Raw genomic sequence first — 14511 nt, forward strand, 5'->3', positions numbered from 1 at the left:
CCTCCAAGGTGTACCCCTGCCCCATGTGTTCCAGAAGCATCCCAGGGAATGCTGGCATGTCCCCTGAGGCACTGCAGGGTGGGGCAGGTCTAAACGTGACCTTATTTTATGGTGAGGGTGAGACATGTCATGGATTCATGTGGTCACTGTGTGACGTGCTCAGGCGTGTGCTGTGTGGACCATTGCAGATCTGTGTAGACAGCACCGTGTGAGCTGGGGGGGTGGGGCCTAATGTGGGAATAGGGGGGCGCCCTACAAGGAATGTGTGCACATGTGAATGGGATGCCAGCTGTGTCCTCAGGTCCAGGGCGGGCTCAGAAAGAAGCTGGAGCCATCAGAGCTCCTCCCTGGACAGGAACCAGAGGCTCCAAGGGTGGAGACACTGAGCCCCTCCTCCCCCTTTCCCCAGGGACCTTCAAGGCAAAGGGGCATCCTCCTTGCCCAGCCCCTTCAACCCTGGGAAGTGGGAAAGATCACGTTTGTCTGGCAAGAAGCTGGCGCGCGTGCGTGTGTGTGTGTGTGTGTGTGTGTGTGTGTGTGTTTTGGAGGAAGGTGGGATTGTCCCCTGCCCAGATGCAACTCCGAACTTTGGTCCCTCTCCTGTCTCCCTTCCCCCTGCCTGGCACTAAAGACTGGCCGCAGCCCGCCCTGTCGCCATGGTTACCACTGCTTGGTTACTGGTGGGAGGCGGGGCACAGGGCAGATTTAGCCAATCTGCAAACTGAGGGGGAGGGGCAAGGCTGAAGCCAAGGTCCCTGGGGGAAGGGGCCGTTCCCAGCCTGTCTGGAGCCCAGAGGTGGCCAAGGGCCAACTCAGCGGTCAGCCTGGGGTCAGCAGGCCATAGGGCTTCCCCCACTCCCCTCTCCAAGTCTCTGGGCGAAGATCTCACTCCTTGCCCCACCCAGCTCTTTCTCCTAATGGCTCACTATTCAGAACCAGATCCTGGAGCAGGGCAGGACTGGAATGTGCTGCCCCCCTCTGTCCTCCCAAGCTGCGCCTTCACAGGGCTAGAAGGGAAAGGGGAAGGGGTGGCATGGTTGAGGGGGTGATGGGAGCAGGATAGGGTGAGGGGATGGGAGTTGCCTCCAAGTCTGGTTGGGGCTGCTGGGCTAGAACTTCAGCCTGTGGGGACAGGTTGGGGCAAAAGTCGAGTGTGACTCCAATGTTGGCGGGAAGGCAAAGGCTCATCAAGAGTCAGGCGTGGTCACCAGCCCTTGGACACTGAAGTACTGTCCTTGTCCCCCACCCTGTACACTCTGGAAGCTTGAGGCAGCGGGAACACTGCCTGGCTGGGCTTTCAAACAACACTTCCCAGGAGAATAACTGCCTGCCCCTTCTACTCCAGACCCAACATGCCCCAACCTGCCCCCCTCACTCTCATCCCCCCAGACCTGCTTGTCTTCCTGTGTTCTCTCGCCTGGTGAATGGCATTACCACCCACCCAGCCGCCCAAGTCAGAAACCTGGGCTTCCTCCAGCCTCCTCCCTCTCTGCACCCCACATCTCATCCATCACCAAGTTCTGTTGTTTCTGCCTCCTAAGTGTCTTTGGGATGTATCCACTTCTCGCTCCACTGCCTTCATCCAAGCCACCCTCAGCTCTCTTTTGGGCTTTTGCATGCAACAGCCTCCTGATAGCTTCCCTGCCTCCAGTTTCTTCCTTCATAATCCATTCTCCTTTCCAAAGTAAGAGTCATGTTGCAAAATGAAAACCCAGTCGCTGCCCCCCTCCATTTAAAAGTCCTCTCTCCTCCCCTGGTACCTCGGCATCAAGCCTAGGGGCCTCACCCCTCTCCAGGCTCTGCACTGTCAAGCCTCTGCCCACCTCATCCTTCATCATGCCCCCCACCATCCTGACTTCTCAGTTGTTCAAGTGCTGTCCAAGCCTCGGTTCCTTCTGTTTCCTCTGTTTGGAGCACTGCCCCATCCCTTCACCTGACCTGTTCCTACTCATGAGCCTTCACTTCCCCCTGCGCGTCCTTTCTGCTCCCCTCACATCGCCTGATTGTGACTGCCTGTTGCAGGCCTCACTCCCTTGAGTCCTGGGGGTTCAGATAACTTTGTCCAGCTCGGAGCCTGGAGTGTGGCAGGCGAGAGAGTGAAGGGGTGGAGTCAGGCCTGGACCCCCAGCAGGAATTAGTGGGGCAGGGTAGAACAGTGTTTAGAGCTTAATCCAAGGGTCTCCACATGCTGGTCCCTCAAGGACCAGAGCCAAAAGACTGGGGTCTTGAAGGCGGGAACCGGCTATAGAAGCTGAAATCAGTGAGCTGGGCTCTCATCCAGTGGTGGCCTGGCCGAGGAGGCAGGTCACAGGCTGCCCTACACCACGCGCACTTTTAGGCACTTTCAGACATGTTCTGCCCCCTTCCCTCCAGCCCTTGCTCCCCATGGCTGGCTTGGGCTGGGCCTGGGATACTTCCAGCCTGGGGCAAGCCGGCACACACAGACCTTGGACAGAGCTTCTGTGAAAGGTAGGGCAGGTGCCCCAGAGAATTGACGACTGGAGCAGTGAGGCGCAGAGCGGACAAATGTGTTTCTATAGGCCTCTTAACGAGACAAATGAATGGGGGCCCTGGCCTCTGAGGGGAGTGGAGGGAAGTGGGGGTGGAGGAGCAGCTGCCAAGAGTTAGCCCAGAGGCCCCAGGCATCAACGCCGAGTCAGCTCGATGGAGACCTGGGCATTCGGGGTTTGGGCAGCTTCCCCCAGCCCAGGGCTTTGCGGCCTCTCAGAGGTTTTGCGGAGCCAGAGGTGGTCCTGTGCGGAGGAAGACACTCCTGCGGATCCAAAGCAGACATCCACAGCTGGAGTGTGTTGGAGGCAGCACTGGTACAGAGGCAGTGACCTGAGCGAACTTCATGCAGGGGTCTGGGGGCTTCCTGGAAGAGAGGAGACCTGAAGAGTGAGTGGGCATTTTCTAATGTGGGGGTTGGGACATGTTGTATAATCAGATGAGATTGGGGGGAAGAAGCCAGAACTGGCCTGGTTTTCTCCATGGAGCTCAAGGGAGAGCCTCGGTGAGAATCTTCCTCCTTTTGCCCCAGACAGCGTGGGACAGAGTTTCGGCCTGAGTTATGGCCCACTTGGAGTCTAGGAACCCAGAGCAGGATGCCTGAGAGCTGGAGGGGTAGGTGGTGGGCAGGGGCTATAGCTCTGTGGTGGGCAGGGACTTGAGTGTCTGAGGCTCCGTCTGTATCCCAGCCCCATCCTGCCCCAACACATGCACACACACCCCACTGTGGAGCCCGTGGACCTGGGCTGTGGCTGGTGGAGCGCTGCACACAGCACTGCAGTGCCCTTCCCCTCATCCTTATGGGTAGGCAGGACCCAGTGGCCTGACTAGACTCTGCCCTCTGTGGAACTTCTGGGAGGTTGCTTTCTCTCTTTGGGCCTGTTTTCCTATTGCACAATGAGGGTAATCACTCCTACCTGGAAAGGTTAACTGAGGTCATGTGGACAAGGCACCTGGCACCTAACGTGAGTTCCCCACATCCGAAGCCATGACCTAGGGCTCCCTGTGTTTCCCTGTGGAATCCAAGGTTGGCCCTGGGGGGCTTCCCTCTGGGGAGACCACAGGAGCAGTCACCGGAGCCAGCATTAATGAGTCCCCAGCTCATTAGGCAGTTGGGAGAGCTCCCTCCCCTGCCTTTCAGTTCCTGACTGCGTGTCTGCTCTCTGCTTCCGCGTGCTGTTTGTGTACGTGTGTGTGCGTGCTCCACAGGGGAGGCACAAAATAGCAGTCTCTCTGCGGAGTGAACTTGCAGGTGGCCCGGTTTGGAGTTTGGCTGTCCCAGGGGCTGGACCTGGTGGGTGCATCCACTGGCACCTGCTCCCCCAACTCCATTTGTTCCTTTCTTTGGCCTCTTCCCCCCACCTTGTAAGGGTTCAGTGGTCTGCTGACTGGCTGTGACCCAGGACATGCCCCTAAGAGCTGCCCAAAGGGCTGTGGTGCCCAGACTTCTGTGTATATGTGGGGCCAGGCAAGGAGGGGAGGTGGAGGCACATGCAAGTGGGGCAAAAAGCCTCCTGCCACGTGGCCTCAGGAGTTCTCTCCAGACCCACTGAACACCAGCTCTGGGTCACACCTGGTAGAGCAGTCAGGTTGCCTGATTTTGCCACCTGGCTGGGGGCCTGACCAGTCACTGCAGTGGGTAACCGGTGCTGGGGGGGAAACCCAGGCACTGCCCACACAGAAGAGGCTCCCACAGGCTTGGGGGGTGGGGCCCATGCGAGGGGCGGGGCCCCCGCAAAGCATGGGGGCAAGTAGGTGCCCATGGGCCTGGCCTGTCAGAGCAGGCCTGGGGAAGGGGCGAGTCCAGTGGCCTCAGCCATGTTCAGCGTTTGGTCCTTGGGAGGTGCTGCTTTTTGAGAGTGAAGAAAAGTGAACCCAGAGAAGTGAACTGCACAAGAGGGGGGCAGGGGAGTGGGAACACTGACAGAGCTTGTAGCTGGTGGAGTTGAAGGTCAGGTTCGTGCTCCCCAAAGCCCTGGAGAGCCTTTCTGGTAAACAAAAGGGGCAAGGGCTTGTTTGGCAGGGCTTTGGGGGCTCCGTGCTGTGTGAGGTGGGGTGGGATTGGGTTTGAGGGAAGCAGAGCAGGGGCCAGATTGAGGGAAGGGCCTCACAGTCATGGCGTTTGGGCGGCACTGCCAGTTGAGTCAGGTGGGTGGGCTGGGCGGGCCCTGGCTCCTTTCCAGCCAACAAGTGGGGGGTTCTGCCTTCTCCAGGGCCCCAGGCGTTGGCCCGGCCCAGCCTCCACACAGCACTTGGGCTTTTCCCTTCTGGCTGCTCTCAGGTGACCCATACCTGGCTCTCTTCCCTCTTTTCTAGTTCTTTGTTTGGTGTAGAGGCCCCGCCTGCCCCCGCCCCCAGGGACTCGCTGGCCATTCCGGTTCAACAGGTTCCAGCCTCTGTTTCTGTGGGGACGGGTTGAGGCAGGAGCTAGAGGGTTTCTACCCAGGTTTCTTGCGGCCCACCCACCCCTGTGGAGGGGGCTTCCCTTGGTGTGTGAGGGTTTCGGTCTCCACGCTTCGTGTTCCCTTGTCAGGGCCCTCTTTGGATGGCCAGCCCCTCCTTTGTGTCGGGGCCCGGGTCAGGCACTAGGACGGGGCAGGAAGCAAAGCAGGCATGGTGTCTGCCCAGCCCCAGGTTACTGTTCTAGGAAGCAGCTATGAATCAAATACTCCCACAAATGTGGAAAAAGTAATAATCTCACACATACGCAGCAAACATGAGCAGCACTGTGAGAGACAGGAAGCTACCAGAGTTAAGCACCAGGAACTGAGCTAATGAAGGTGGGGGTGATGACAGAGGGCCCAAGGAAGATTATCTGAGGAAATGTTTAAATTGAGCTCAGAAGGTGAATCAGAGTTAGTAGGTAAAGGCTAAGACCTGCTCCACTGAAGGGACAACTTATGCAAAGGCCCTGAGGCTGCCAGGAACACTGTTTATCCTCGGGGCAGGGAACCAGGGCTGGGGGAAGAGTGGTAGACTGTTGGCCATGATGAGTGCAAATTTTGTTTTGAGAGCAGCAGAAGGCCTTTTGTGGGTTGTGAGTAGGGGAGAGACACTACCAGTTGATTCTGGCTTGGAATTGGAATTGGGGGGGGATCCTGGGAAGGGCAGACTGGAGCTTGTTCAGTTGGTGGAGTGTCTAGTCGAGGGACAGTGGTGTCTGGACTTAAGGTGGTAGTGGTGCTGAAGGAGGGTGGGGAGCTGCTGCCTGGAGGGCCTCAAGTGTGCGGGTAGAAGACCAACCCCACCCCCACTGGGCCTGGTCCTATCTGATAAGGCCAGAGCCCTGAAGATTGGGAGAGTCCAGAGCCCCCTTCAAAGGTGGGTGGGGGGTTGGTAAATGAGGCAAACAGGCTCCCAGACCCTCTGCTTGTCCCCATGCCACCCTTGGTCCCCACCAGGTTGTGTATTTCCCCACTGAGGCAGCCTTCAGCTCCTCTAAGAACCCTCAGGAGCAGTCAGCTAGGTCCCAGAGTTGCCTCCATCCCAGTCACTCTGTACTTCCCCACTACTTAACCTTCTGAGCCTCTGTTTCCCCACCTCTTAAAATGGGAATGCTAATAACACCCACCTTACAGGATTGTTTCAAGACTGAGCATGTTAATGAGGGATGGCTACCCTCACGGAGTCCACCACTTGTCAAGCCTGTGCAGGCTGTTTATAGAAATCATGACTTTCGCCCGTACAGACCCTGTCTCGCTAGCACCATTTTGCAGAGGAGAAAGTGTCTGTTCAGAGATGGTCGGTGACTTGCTTAAAAATTATAAAAGAGGGCCTCCCCTGGTGGTGCAGCGGTTGAGCGCTTGGGCTGCGAGGCTGCCTGCAGCCACTGCAGCGCCGGTTCGGCCACCGGCGAGGGTCCCACAGGAAAAAAAAAATTATAAAAGACTCGAAAGCCCGCTGAGCCCTTGTAACAGGGTGGTCCCCAGGAAAGGTAAAGTCTCATGTTTTGTGTTAATGCGGCAGATGGCAGAACCCTATATAGAATAGGCAGGTTTGCGGGGTTTGGGCTGCCCCTCTCCCTGCCCTGTAACACCCTGGGGGGTGCTCAAGAAGGTGGCCCCCCCCAGCTCCCTGCAAGCCAAACCCACCCTGCTCTCCATATCTGCTGCCGTTGCTCCTGACCTTGGGGACCCCTGGACCCTAATCTCCTTGGAAACTCTGCCCCATCTCCTGTCCCTCCTCTCACTGCTGGCTGGGCACCTGCTTCCTCTCTGCTGGCTCCTTCCCTTCAGCATTTAAACACTCACATCTCAGGAGGAAAAGGAAACATTGAAAATCTCCCTCCAGCCCTCATCCCCTCCAGCAGCATCTTCCCTGTCCCCCTCTTCACCATCCTCTCGAACTGGTCTCTGCACTTTTCCCATCCGTTCCCCGGCCTGGCCGAGGCCCCCGCCATGCCACTGATCCTGCTTTTTACAAGCCTCCCGATAATGCCCTGTGGACTGTTTTGTGCTGGGTGTATTAGAGTCAGACAGGCCCGCATTCAGGTCTCAGATGTGCCACTAAGTGGCGACGTGACCTCTGTGAGCAGTGAGGAGAAAGGAGACGAAGAAAGCACCTGGCATGGAGCGGTCGCTCAGCAGAGGCTGCCGCCATCGCACGCGCTGGCTTGTGTTAAGGGACCAGGCCAGGCCTGGCCTCATCGGCCCGACAGGTGGTCTGAAAGGTCATTTCTCACGGTACTAGCCTTCCTGGAGCTGTTCATCGGCCTGATTAATAGGAAATGAATCCGCTGTCGGGATTAACGAGGCGTCGCTATGTCTTAATGAAGTCTGGGTTTCTCTAGTCTTGTGACCCTGGGTAGTGGGATTCCTGGGGACAGGTGCTGCAGGTTGGCCCTGGAGTGTGTATGTCAAGGTGATGTGGGCATGGCAGCACCATGTCTGAGCCCCCTCCTCCCCCTGCATCCCCGTGGACACCTTGGGGAGACATCCAGGCTGTCAGAAGGCAGTCATCAAGTCTGCGGGGTGGGCTGGGGGAGGGGCAGATTTACAGTAAAGCATTCACCTGGGAAGACGTCCAGAGATACTTAGGAGGTGGAATGTCTAGGCCTTGGGGCTGCTGGTATGTGGAGGCAGGGAAGAGGAGGAGTCCTGGTCGCTGGCTTGAGCCTTGGGTAGATGAAAGTACCACCACTTAAATGGAGAGCAGTGGGGGAGGGACACATCTGGGGGAGATACTGGGGCTGTGCCTGGCAGCCCTCCGCATGCTTTTGTCTTAGAATTGATTGGGGTATGGGAGGCCAGGGAGTGCAGTGGTTAAAGCATGCATTCCAGACTAGGACCACCTGCCTTCAAATCTTGCCTCTGCCACTAACCAGTCGTGTTATGTTGGGCAAATCCCTCGATCTCTCTGTGCCTGATTTTCTTTTCTACAAATGGAGGTAATTACAGCACTCACCTCATTTGTCTACAGCTCTGTGAATGGCAGCACTGGGTAAGGGTAAGGCATTGCTGTCATTTCCGCTATAGATTGTTCTCTGCGCCCCTCTCCCACGCTGCCATGTAGTGACCACACTGGGGTAACTGAGTGTCTCCATTTCTCCAGGCAAACCTGTCTTCATTAAGGTCCCTGAGGACCAAACTGGGCTGTCAGGAGGGGTGGCATCCTTCGTGTGCCAAGCCACCGGGGAGCCCAAGCCACGCATCACATGGATGAAGAAGGGGAAGAAAGTCAGCTCCCAGCGCTTCGAGGTAGGTCCTAGGGTGGGAGGGGCAGGCTGTGCTGAGATCTGTCTACTCCAGCATCTGGTCCTGCATCCTGTCCTTTGGTCTCTCTCCCTGGGGCCCCTCTGGAGACGGGAGGCTGACTGACCCTGAGCAGGCACCTGATTCTCAGCAGGCTGTGACCTCATGTCTGTCCTCTGGCAGGTAATTGAGTTTGACGATGGGGCAGGATCTGTGCTGCGGATCCAGCCGTTGCGGGTACAGCGGGACGAAGCCATCTACGAGTGCACCGCCACCAACAGTCTGGGAGAGATCAACACCAGTGCCAAACTCTCGGTGCTTGAAGGTACGTGGCGTGGTGGGCAGCTAGACTGATGTGTGGCGAGAGCCAGCCCACTGTGTCCCTGCCATGGCTGGTGTGCTCTTGGCCATTGTGGGGTCAGTGAAGGTCAGCAGTGAATGGGGGTGTCATTGGATCTGACCTGCATCATGTGGCTTGTCCTGAGGCCAGCTGTGTGCAATGTGGTGTCTTTGTATTCTGCTGAGCTGGGGCATTGCCCAGGCAGTCAGGATCTCACTTTCTCACTTGAGGTGTGGGGTGTATGCCTTGGCTTCTGTGGTTGTGGCAGTGTATCTGGCTTTTATGTGGAGCCTGGTGGTTGGCTTCAGGGCGGTGTCTTCCCTATTTCCCTTTATGAGCTAGGGCCCTAGGCTGGAGGCTCGGGTTCCAGGCTCCATATGTGGATTTTAGTGTCTTTTTCTCTCTTGGTGGCTCTTCTGTTTCCCCACAAACACTCCCTAATGCTGCCTTAAAGGCAGAGGGTCATCTGACCCAGCCCCAACCAGGGGTTTGGGGAGTACAGACCTGAAGGAGGTGTTGCCTAAACCAAATGCTGATGACGTGGGAATTCAGGCGAGGTCCAGGCAGAAGGAAGAGCATCAGCATATGCTAGGCTCACAGGCAGGAGAGAAGGTAGCTCTCGGGGACTTCTGAGTAGTTCAGTTTGGTTTTGGGCAGGAGTGGAACTGGAGGAACAGAGAGAAGGGAGGGAGAACAATTAGGCATGAACCTGGAGATTGCACAGGACTCAGCTGAGAAATAAACATTTCCCCGGGACATAGGACACCGTGAACTGGTTGAGGAGTGACATGATCAGACCCCAGCCATGATGAATCCATCATTCTGAAGGTGTCTGTGTGCATTTTCAAAATCCGGCATTGATTGTTGCTTTTTTTTTTTTTTTAATACAGTAACAATACCTGTTCGCTGATGAAAATTTGATAAGTATAAAATAGCACATAGGGAAAAATTAAAATTACTTGTTATCTTACTTTTATTATTAACATTGGCTGTTTCCTTATTCATTTCCTGTGCATGCATTATAACAAAAATGAGACCACATTCTGCCCATGATTTCCAGGCTGCTTTTTAAAAAATTGTCGTGAACATCTTTCTCACCATTAAATACTCTTTTGCATCATTATTTTTAATGCCTGTGGGTAAGTGTCACCTGGAAATATCCTAATTTATTTAGCCATTCCCTTATTGTCAGATGCATATGTTGCTCCCAGTTTTTTGCTTTTATAAATGAGGCTCTATATGTCCTCAGAGAGAGGGTATGCTCTCCTGCCTCGTTACTCCTTACTCTAGATCATGGATGTAGGATTGCTCTATCAAAGGTCACCTGCGCTTTTAAGCCTTTTGGTATTGCCAGAAAATTGTGTCAGTTTATACTCCCGCCAAGCAGGGCAGAAAAGGGTCTCTTTTCTGCACATCCTCACCAGCAGCGGGAATTATCATTAAAAAAATATTTTTGCCAAGTTAATAGGCAAAAAACGGCATTTCAATTTAATTTGCATTTCTTTGATTACAGGAACAGTTGAGCATCTTTCCACATTGGCCGTTTTCTACTCTGGCTTTATGTTCATACACACATCCGTTTGGTCACTACTTTTCGTCTGTGTCTGGGGTCCTCCAGCTTGCAGGGGCAGTGGAGGACAGTGGTTAAGAGTAGGGCCTCTGGACTACTTACTCTGTCGCCTGGTGGCCTTGGGCATGTAACTATGCCTCTGGGCCTCCTTTGCTCTATCACTAAACAGGGATATAATACCTACTGCCGAAGCTGGTTTGGAGGATTAAATATGATGTCGTTAGTTAAGCACTAACTGCAGGATTCCAGGGTGAATGGCAGCTGCACATCCTGAGGGCCAGATGTGTGAGCTGTCAGTAGCTGGGTTCCATGCTGCCTGGAGTTGTTGGGGTGGTACAGGGGGTTCTTATCTTTGGAGTGAGGTCCAGAGGACAGGCGCTGGGCCAGGCGCACCAGTTGCTAAGTGCTCTCAGGCTCCACCCGCCACCCCAGCTTCAGTTTCCCCACTAATGACTTGGAGACAAGTCTTTTATCACTGTCCTTCTTCCCTCCCGCCCCCCCTTGGCATCTGCCCCCGCAGGGAGCCATCTGCCCTGCCTTTGGTTGGGAGGTGACTGAAGGGCCAGAATTGTGGCTCCTGCCCTAGAGGGCACCTGTGCAGGTTCTCAGATTAGGGAAAGAGGGACCCTATTAATGTTGAGGAAAACCCCTACCCCCCAACTCTGGCCCTCGTTCCCTCTTCAAATCATCTGTGGGCTCATCAGCCCCCACCAGGGACCTGGACAGCTTTATCTTTTAACGACTTGAGGAGGTGGCCTCCCTGGTCGCTCAAGGGGTTAAGTCTCAGCACCCACATGGTGCAGCAGACCTCCTGTCTCACTAGCTGCTCCCCTCAGCATGTATTTCAGTAGATCTGCCTGTTCTGCTCCCCACTCTGTCTCTGGCGAATCCTCTCACCATCCCCACCCCCCACCCCACACTTCTGGCCTATACCCCAGCTCTTGTGGACATAAATAAATAAATCTTTTTTAAAAATAAATAAATAAAAAATAAAGGATTGAGGAGGGTAAAGATGATCTTTTAGTGCCTGGGGTGAGGGGGACTCATATATCAGGGTGATCTCTCTATCTGGAGGGGCTTTGGAGATATGTTTATGCTCCTGGGGTTTGAGAGGTATCTGATGAGCCTGGGGAGAGTGGGGCAGCTCCTTGCCTGCTGGGGGTGGGGCTGGGGGCCTGTGTGAGCCCCGCCTGCTCTCAGAACACAGCTCCACAGCTCCGGGAAGATGAAGTGCTGACTTAGACTCTTGGTCTGTGTAACCTTGACCAGCACTGGGCTTGGCAGAAAGGAGTGGAGTGGGAGGCCTCAAAGGTTCCAGGAGGTGGGGCCCCAGGACAGCAGCCCAGCCTGTGACCACTCCCACCCTGCCCCCAGCTCCACCCTCCTGTGGAGGCCAGAGAAGCTGGCATGTGTGTAGGAACAGGGTGAAAGGATGTTTTGACCAGAGCCGTGGGCTGGGGCCATGGAGAGCCAGGGCCATTCCTAGGAGGCCTCTACAGGCTCTCGGGAGGGTGGGGAAAGGATAAAGCTGTTTGGGGGGCTGGGAATAAGAGTTGAGTCCCTGACCAGGTCACACAGTGCTCTTGCCCCCAAACCTGTGAGTTGCAGACACATGCTCACCACATGCTGGGTTTAGGGTGCAGCTGAGGGGTCAGTGGATCCCAAAAGGGGACCCCCAGTGTAGAGGTCCATCCCACGCCCCCTGCCCTGCCTGTCCCCAGAGCACCAGGCCGCCCTCCCTCACACTCACACTGGAACCCCTGGGAGCCGCTCCCTCCTCATGGCCTTTGCACCCAGTTCCCCAGACTGGACTGCTCCTCCCAGTGTTCCAGAGATCCCTGGCTGCCCTGGGATGCCCAGCCATCTGCCTCACCAGCTCCCAGCCCCAGGCTGGATACAGGGCTGGGTGCCCAGCACAGGCTGGCTGGGGGTGAGCCTGTCCAGGGCTGTGAGGAGTGCAGGGCCCCACCACCCTGCGTTCCTGTCTGAGTGGTAATTGAAGCCATTAGCGCACCAGCCTCTCCCTCCCTGGGTAATGGCAGGAAAAGCTCTTCTCGCTCTGCACTCTTGAGGCGGCAGCTGAATCACTCCCCCTCCAACCCGCCCTGCCGCCACTGAGACAGGGAATCTGACATTTTCCCTTTAGAGGGAGGGGGAGGAAGGGGGAGGAGAGGCAGGCAGGCCTTGCTTTTTGGCCTTTCCCTCCAGAAGGTGGGGCCAGTGAGGGTCTTGGAGCTGTCTGGAAGTCATGGTTTCACCTGGGTCAGCGGGTTCCACGCCAGGCAGGACGGTGGTCAGGAAAGCCCCTGAAAGGAGGCTAGATTGCAGCGGTGTGGGCAGAGCGCTGGTGCTTTGGGTAGTTTCTGGATGGGACCAGAAAGGGGGGTGGGGAAAGGAAAAGGGCCAGAGTAGGGATGAGGAATCTCTGATGTTGTCCTGGCGGCTGCAGCTCTGAGGGCTTCACACGCAGGTCGCGGCATTTGCTTGTGGTCATGGATGGAGTGAATACATGTGCTCCGTGGTGTGGGCACCCCGTGTGCCAGGGGTAAGGTGGTATGAGTGCAGTGGGAGGTGTGTATCTAGGGAGTGTGCCTTGGGGGCTCGCTGTGCAGCCAGGGGTGTGTGCATTTCAGGCAACGTGTGGTGCACATCATGCAGGCGTGTGTGCTCACAGGAGCCGTGTATGAGGGCATGGGTGTACGGCAGGCGGTGCACGTTGTGTGTGTGCAGCAGGCAATGTGGATGTGTGTGGTGTATACAGCAGGTGGTGTGCATTGTGCAGCGCGTGTATGTGTGTGCAGCAGACTGTGGGAGGGTGTGTGTGGTATATATAGCAGTTGGTGTGTAGCCTATAATGTGTGTGTGCAGCAGGCAGTGTGGACGTGTGTGCAGCAGGTGGTGTGCACCATGGAGGGTGTGTGTGTAAGCGCAGCAGGCAGTGTGGGTGTGGTCTACAGCAGGTGGTGTATCCATTTTGGACTGTGTGTCCATCAAGGGGGGTGTACAGACGTACCCTTGAGCTGAATGTGTGGGGTCAGTCTGGCGCTGTGGGAAGTGAGAGAAACAATCTGTGTTCATTGTCTGAGATTCCACAGGCTCCCTGCTCAGAGCTGTTGGCCACCAGGACAGCTGACAGGGATGGACATGGTACATAGCGGCTGGCTGAGCTGTTCTCATTGCTTGCAGTGGCCCCTCAGCAGTTCTTCTGTGCCCGACCAGGAGGGAGGTGCACCAGAGAAGGGTCCGACCCAGACCTTGGGATCTTCTTGCCTCCCTGCTCCCATCCCCCAAGCGCAGGTTCCCTCTCACCTGTTCCCACCTGGCTTCTGAGTCTGTACCAGGAACCTAGGTGCCTGCACGGAACGCCTGCTTCTCCTAGCACCTAGGACCCAGGCCGACTTCTCTTCCCTTATAGCTGACCCATGACCTTCCTACCTCTCTTCCAGTGACTGTGGTCTCCGTGAGCTGTCCTTGCACCCCCACCATGACCACAGTGCCATTCAGGACCATGCAGATAGGAAGTTGGGGAGCTCTGGGGAATGGGCAGGGAGGCATGTCAGGTAGGTGGGTAATGCCAAAAGGTCCATAAAGTTCACAAAAGGTCCCAAAATTAACTGGGATTCTGGGTATCTGGAATCCCCCATTTTTTCTGGTTTGGATCTGTCTCCAAGGGCCCAATGGCCCTCCTGTGGTGTGGGTAGTACGCTGCCTCCTTTGCCAGCCATAGATACTGGGCACCTCCCTGGTGCCCAGCCTGGCTTCTGGCCTCTGTATACAAGTCTTGCTGTTTGTCTGATTCCTTTGCTTACTCCCCTCTCCCTGGCCTCATGACTACAGTGAAGCTCTGGGAACAATTGGTCAAGTTGGAGGTTTTAAATGCCCCCATCTGTTCACATTCTCCATCTTTGGTAAGGTGCCCCCTCCCTCTGGTTGCCAGGGGAGAGAGGATTTTAATCAGGGCAGTGACATGATCAAATTTATGCTTAAGAAAGGTCTCTAGGGGTACAGAGTGGAGCGGAGAGAGACAACTGAGGTTGGAGCAGCCTCATAGCCCAGGAGAGGTGGCAGTGGCCCAAGGCCAGGCAGTAGGCAAGGGAGGGAAGGAGAATGTGTTACAGGCGGTTTAGAAAGTGGCGGCCTATCTGACTACCTGTGGGGCTGGCGAGGGGAGACTGGGTTAGGAAGATGGTGGTGCTCATTTTCTAAAATTCAGGTGGAGGAGGCCATGTTTGAGGGAGCAAGTTGATGCGTCCAGTTAGAAATTTGTTGTATCTAGCATGGGTTGGCACCCAGGAGACGTGCCTAGGAGGCCTTGTTCAGATTCTCCTGGCTCTCCAAGGGATGCCTGGAGATGGAGTTTTGAGGGCCCAGAAAGGGCAAATGTCAGGGAGTAGGAGATAAGC

General features: G+C 55.8%; 1 protein-coding gene across 3 annotated transcripts in view; it reads left to right on the forward strand.

The window, feature by feature from the left end:
• The window catches only part of PTPRF (protein tyrosine phosphatase receptor type F), an 82491-nt gene that overhangs the window by 13418 nt on the left and 54562 nt on the right, over positions 1-14511 (forward strand). For all 3 annotated transcript variants that reach the window (XM_037500359.1, XM_037500360.2, XM_054691678.1), the window contains exons 4-5: positions 8059-8204; positions 8382-8523. In XM_037500359.1, the coding sequence (XP_037356256.1) occupies positions 8059-8204; positions 8382-8523 (288 nt within the window). The remainder of the gene's footprint in view (positions 1-8058; positions 8205-8381; positions 8524-14511) is intronic.

This window comes from Talpa occidentalis, unplaced genomic scaffold (assembly GCF_014898055.3).
Source record: "Talpa occidentalis isolate TD23 unplaced genomic scaffold, MPIMG_talOcc4v2.1 talOcc4.9, whole genome shotgun sequence".
Classification (NCBI taxonomy): domain Eukaryota; kingdom Metazoa; phylum Chordata; class Mammalia; order Eulipotyphla; family Talpidae; genus Talpa; species Talpa occidentalis.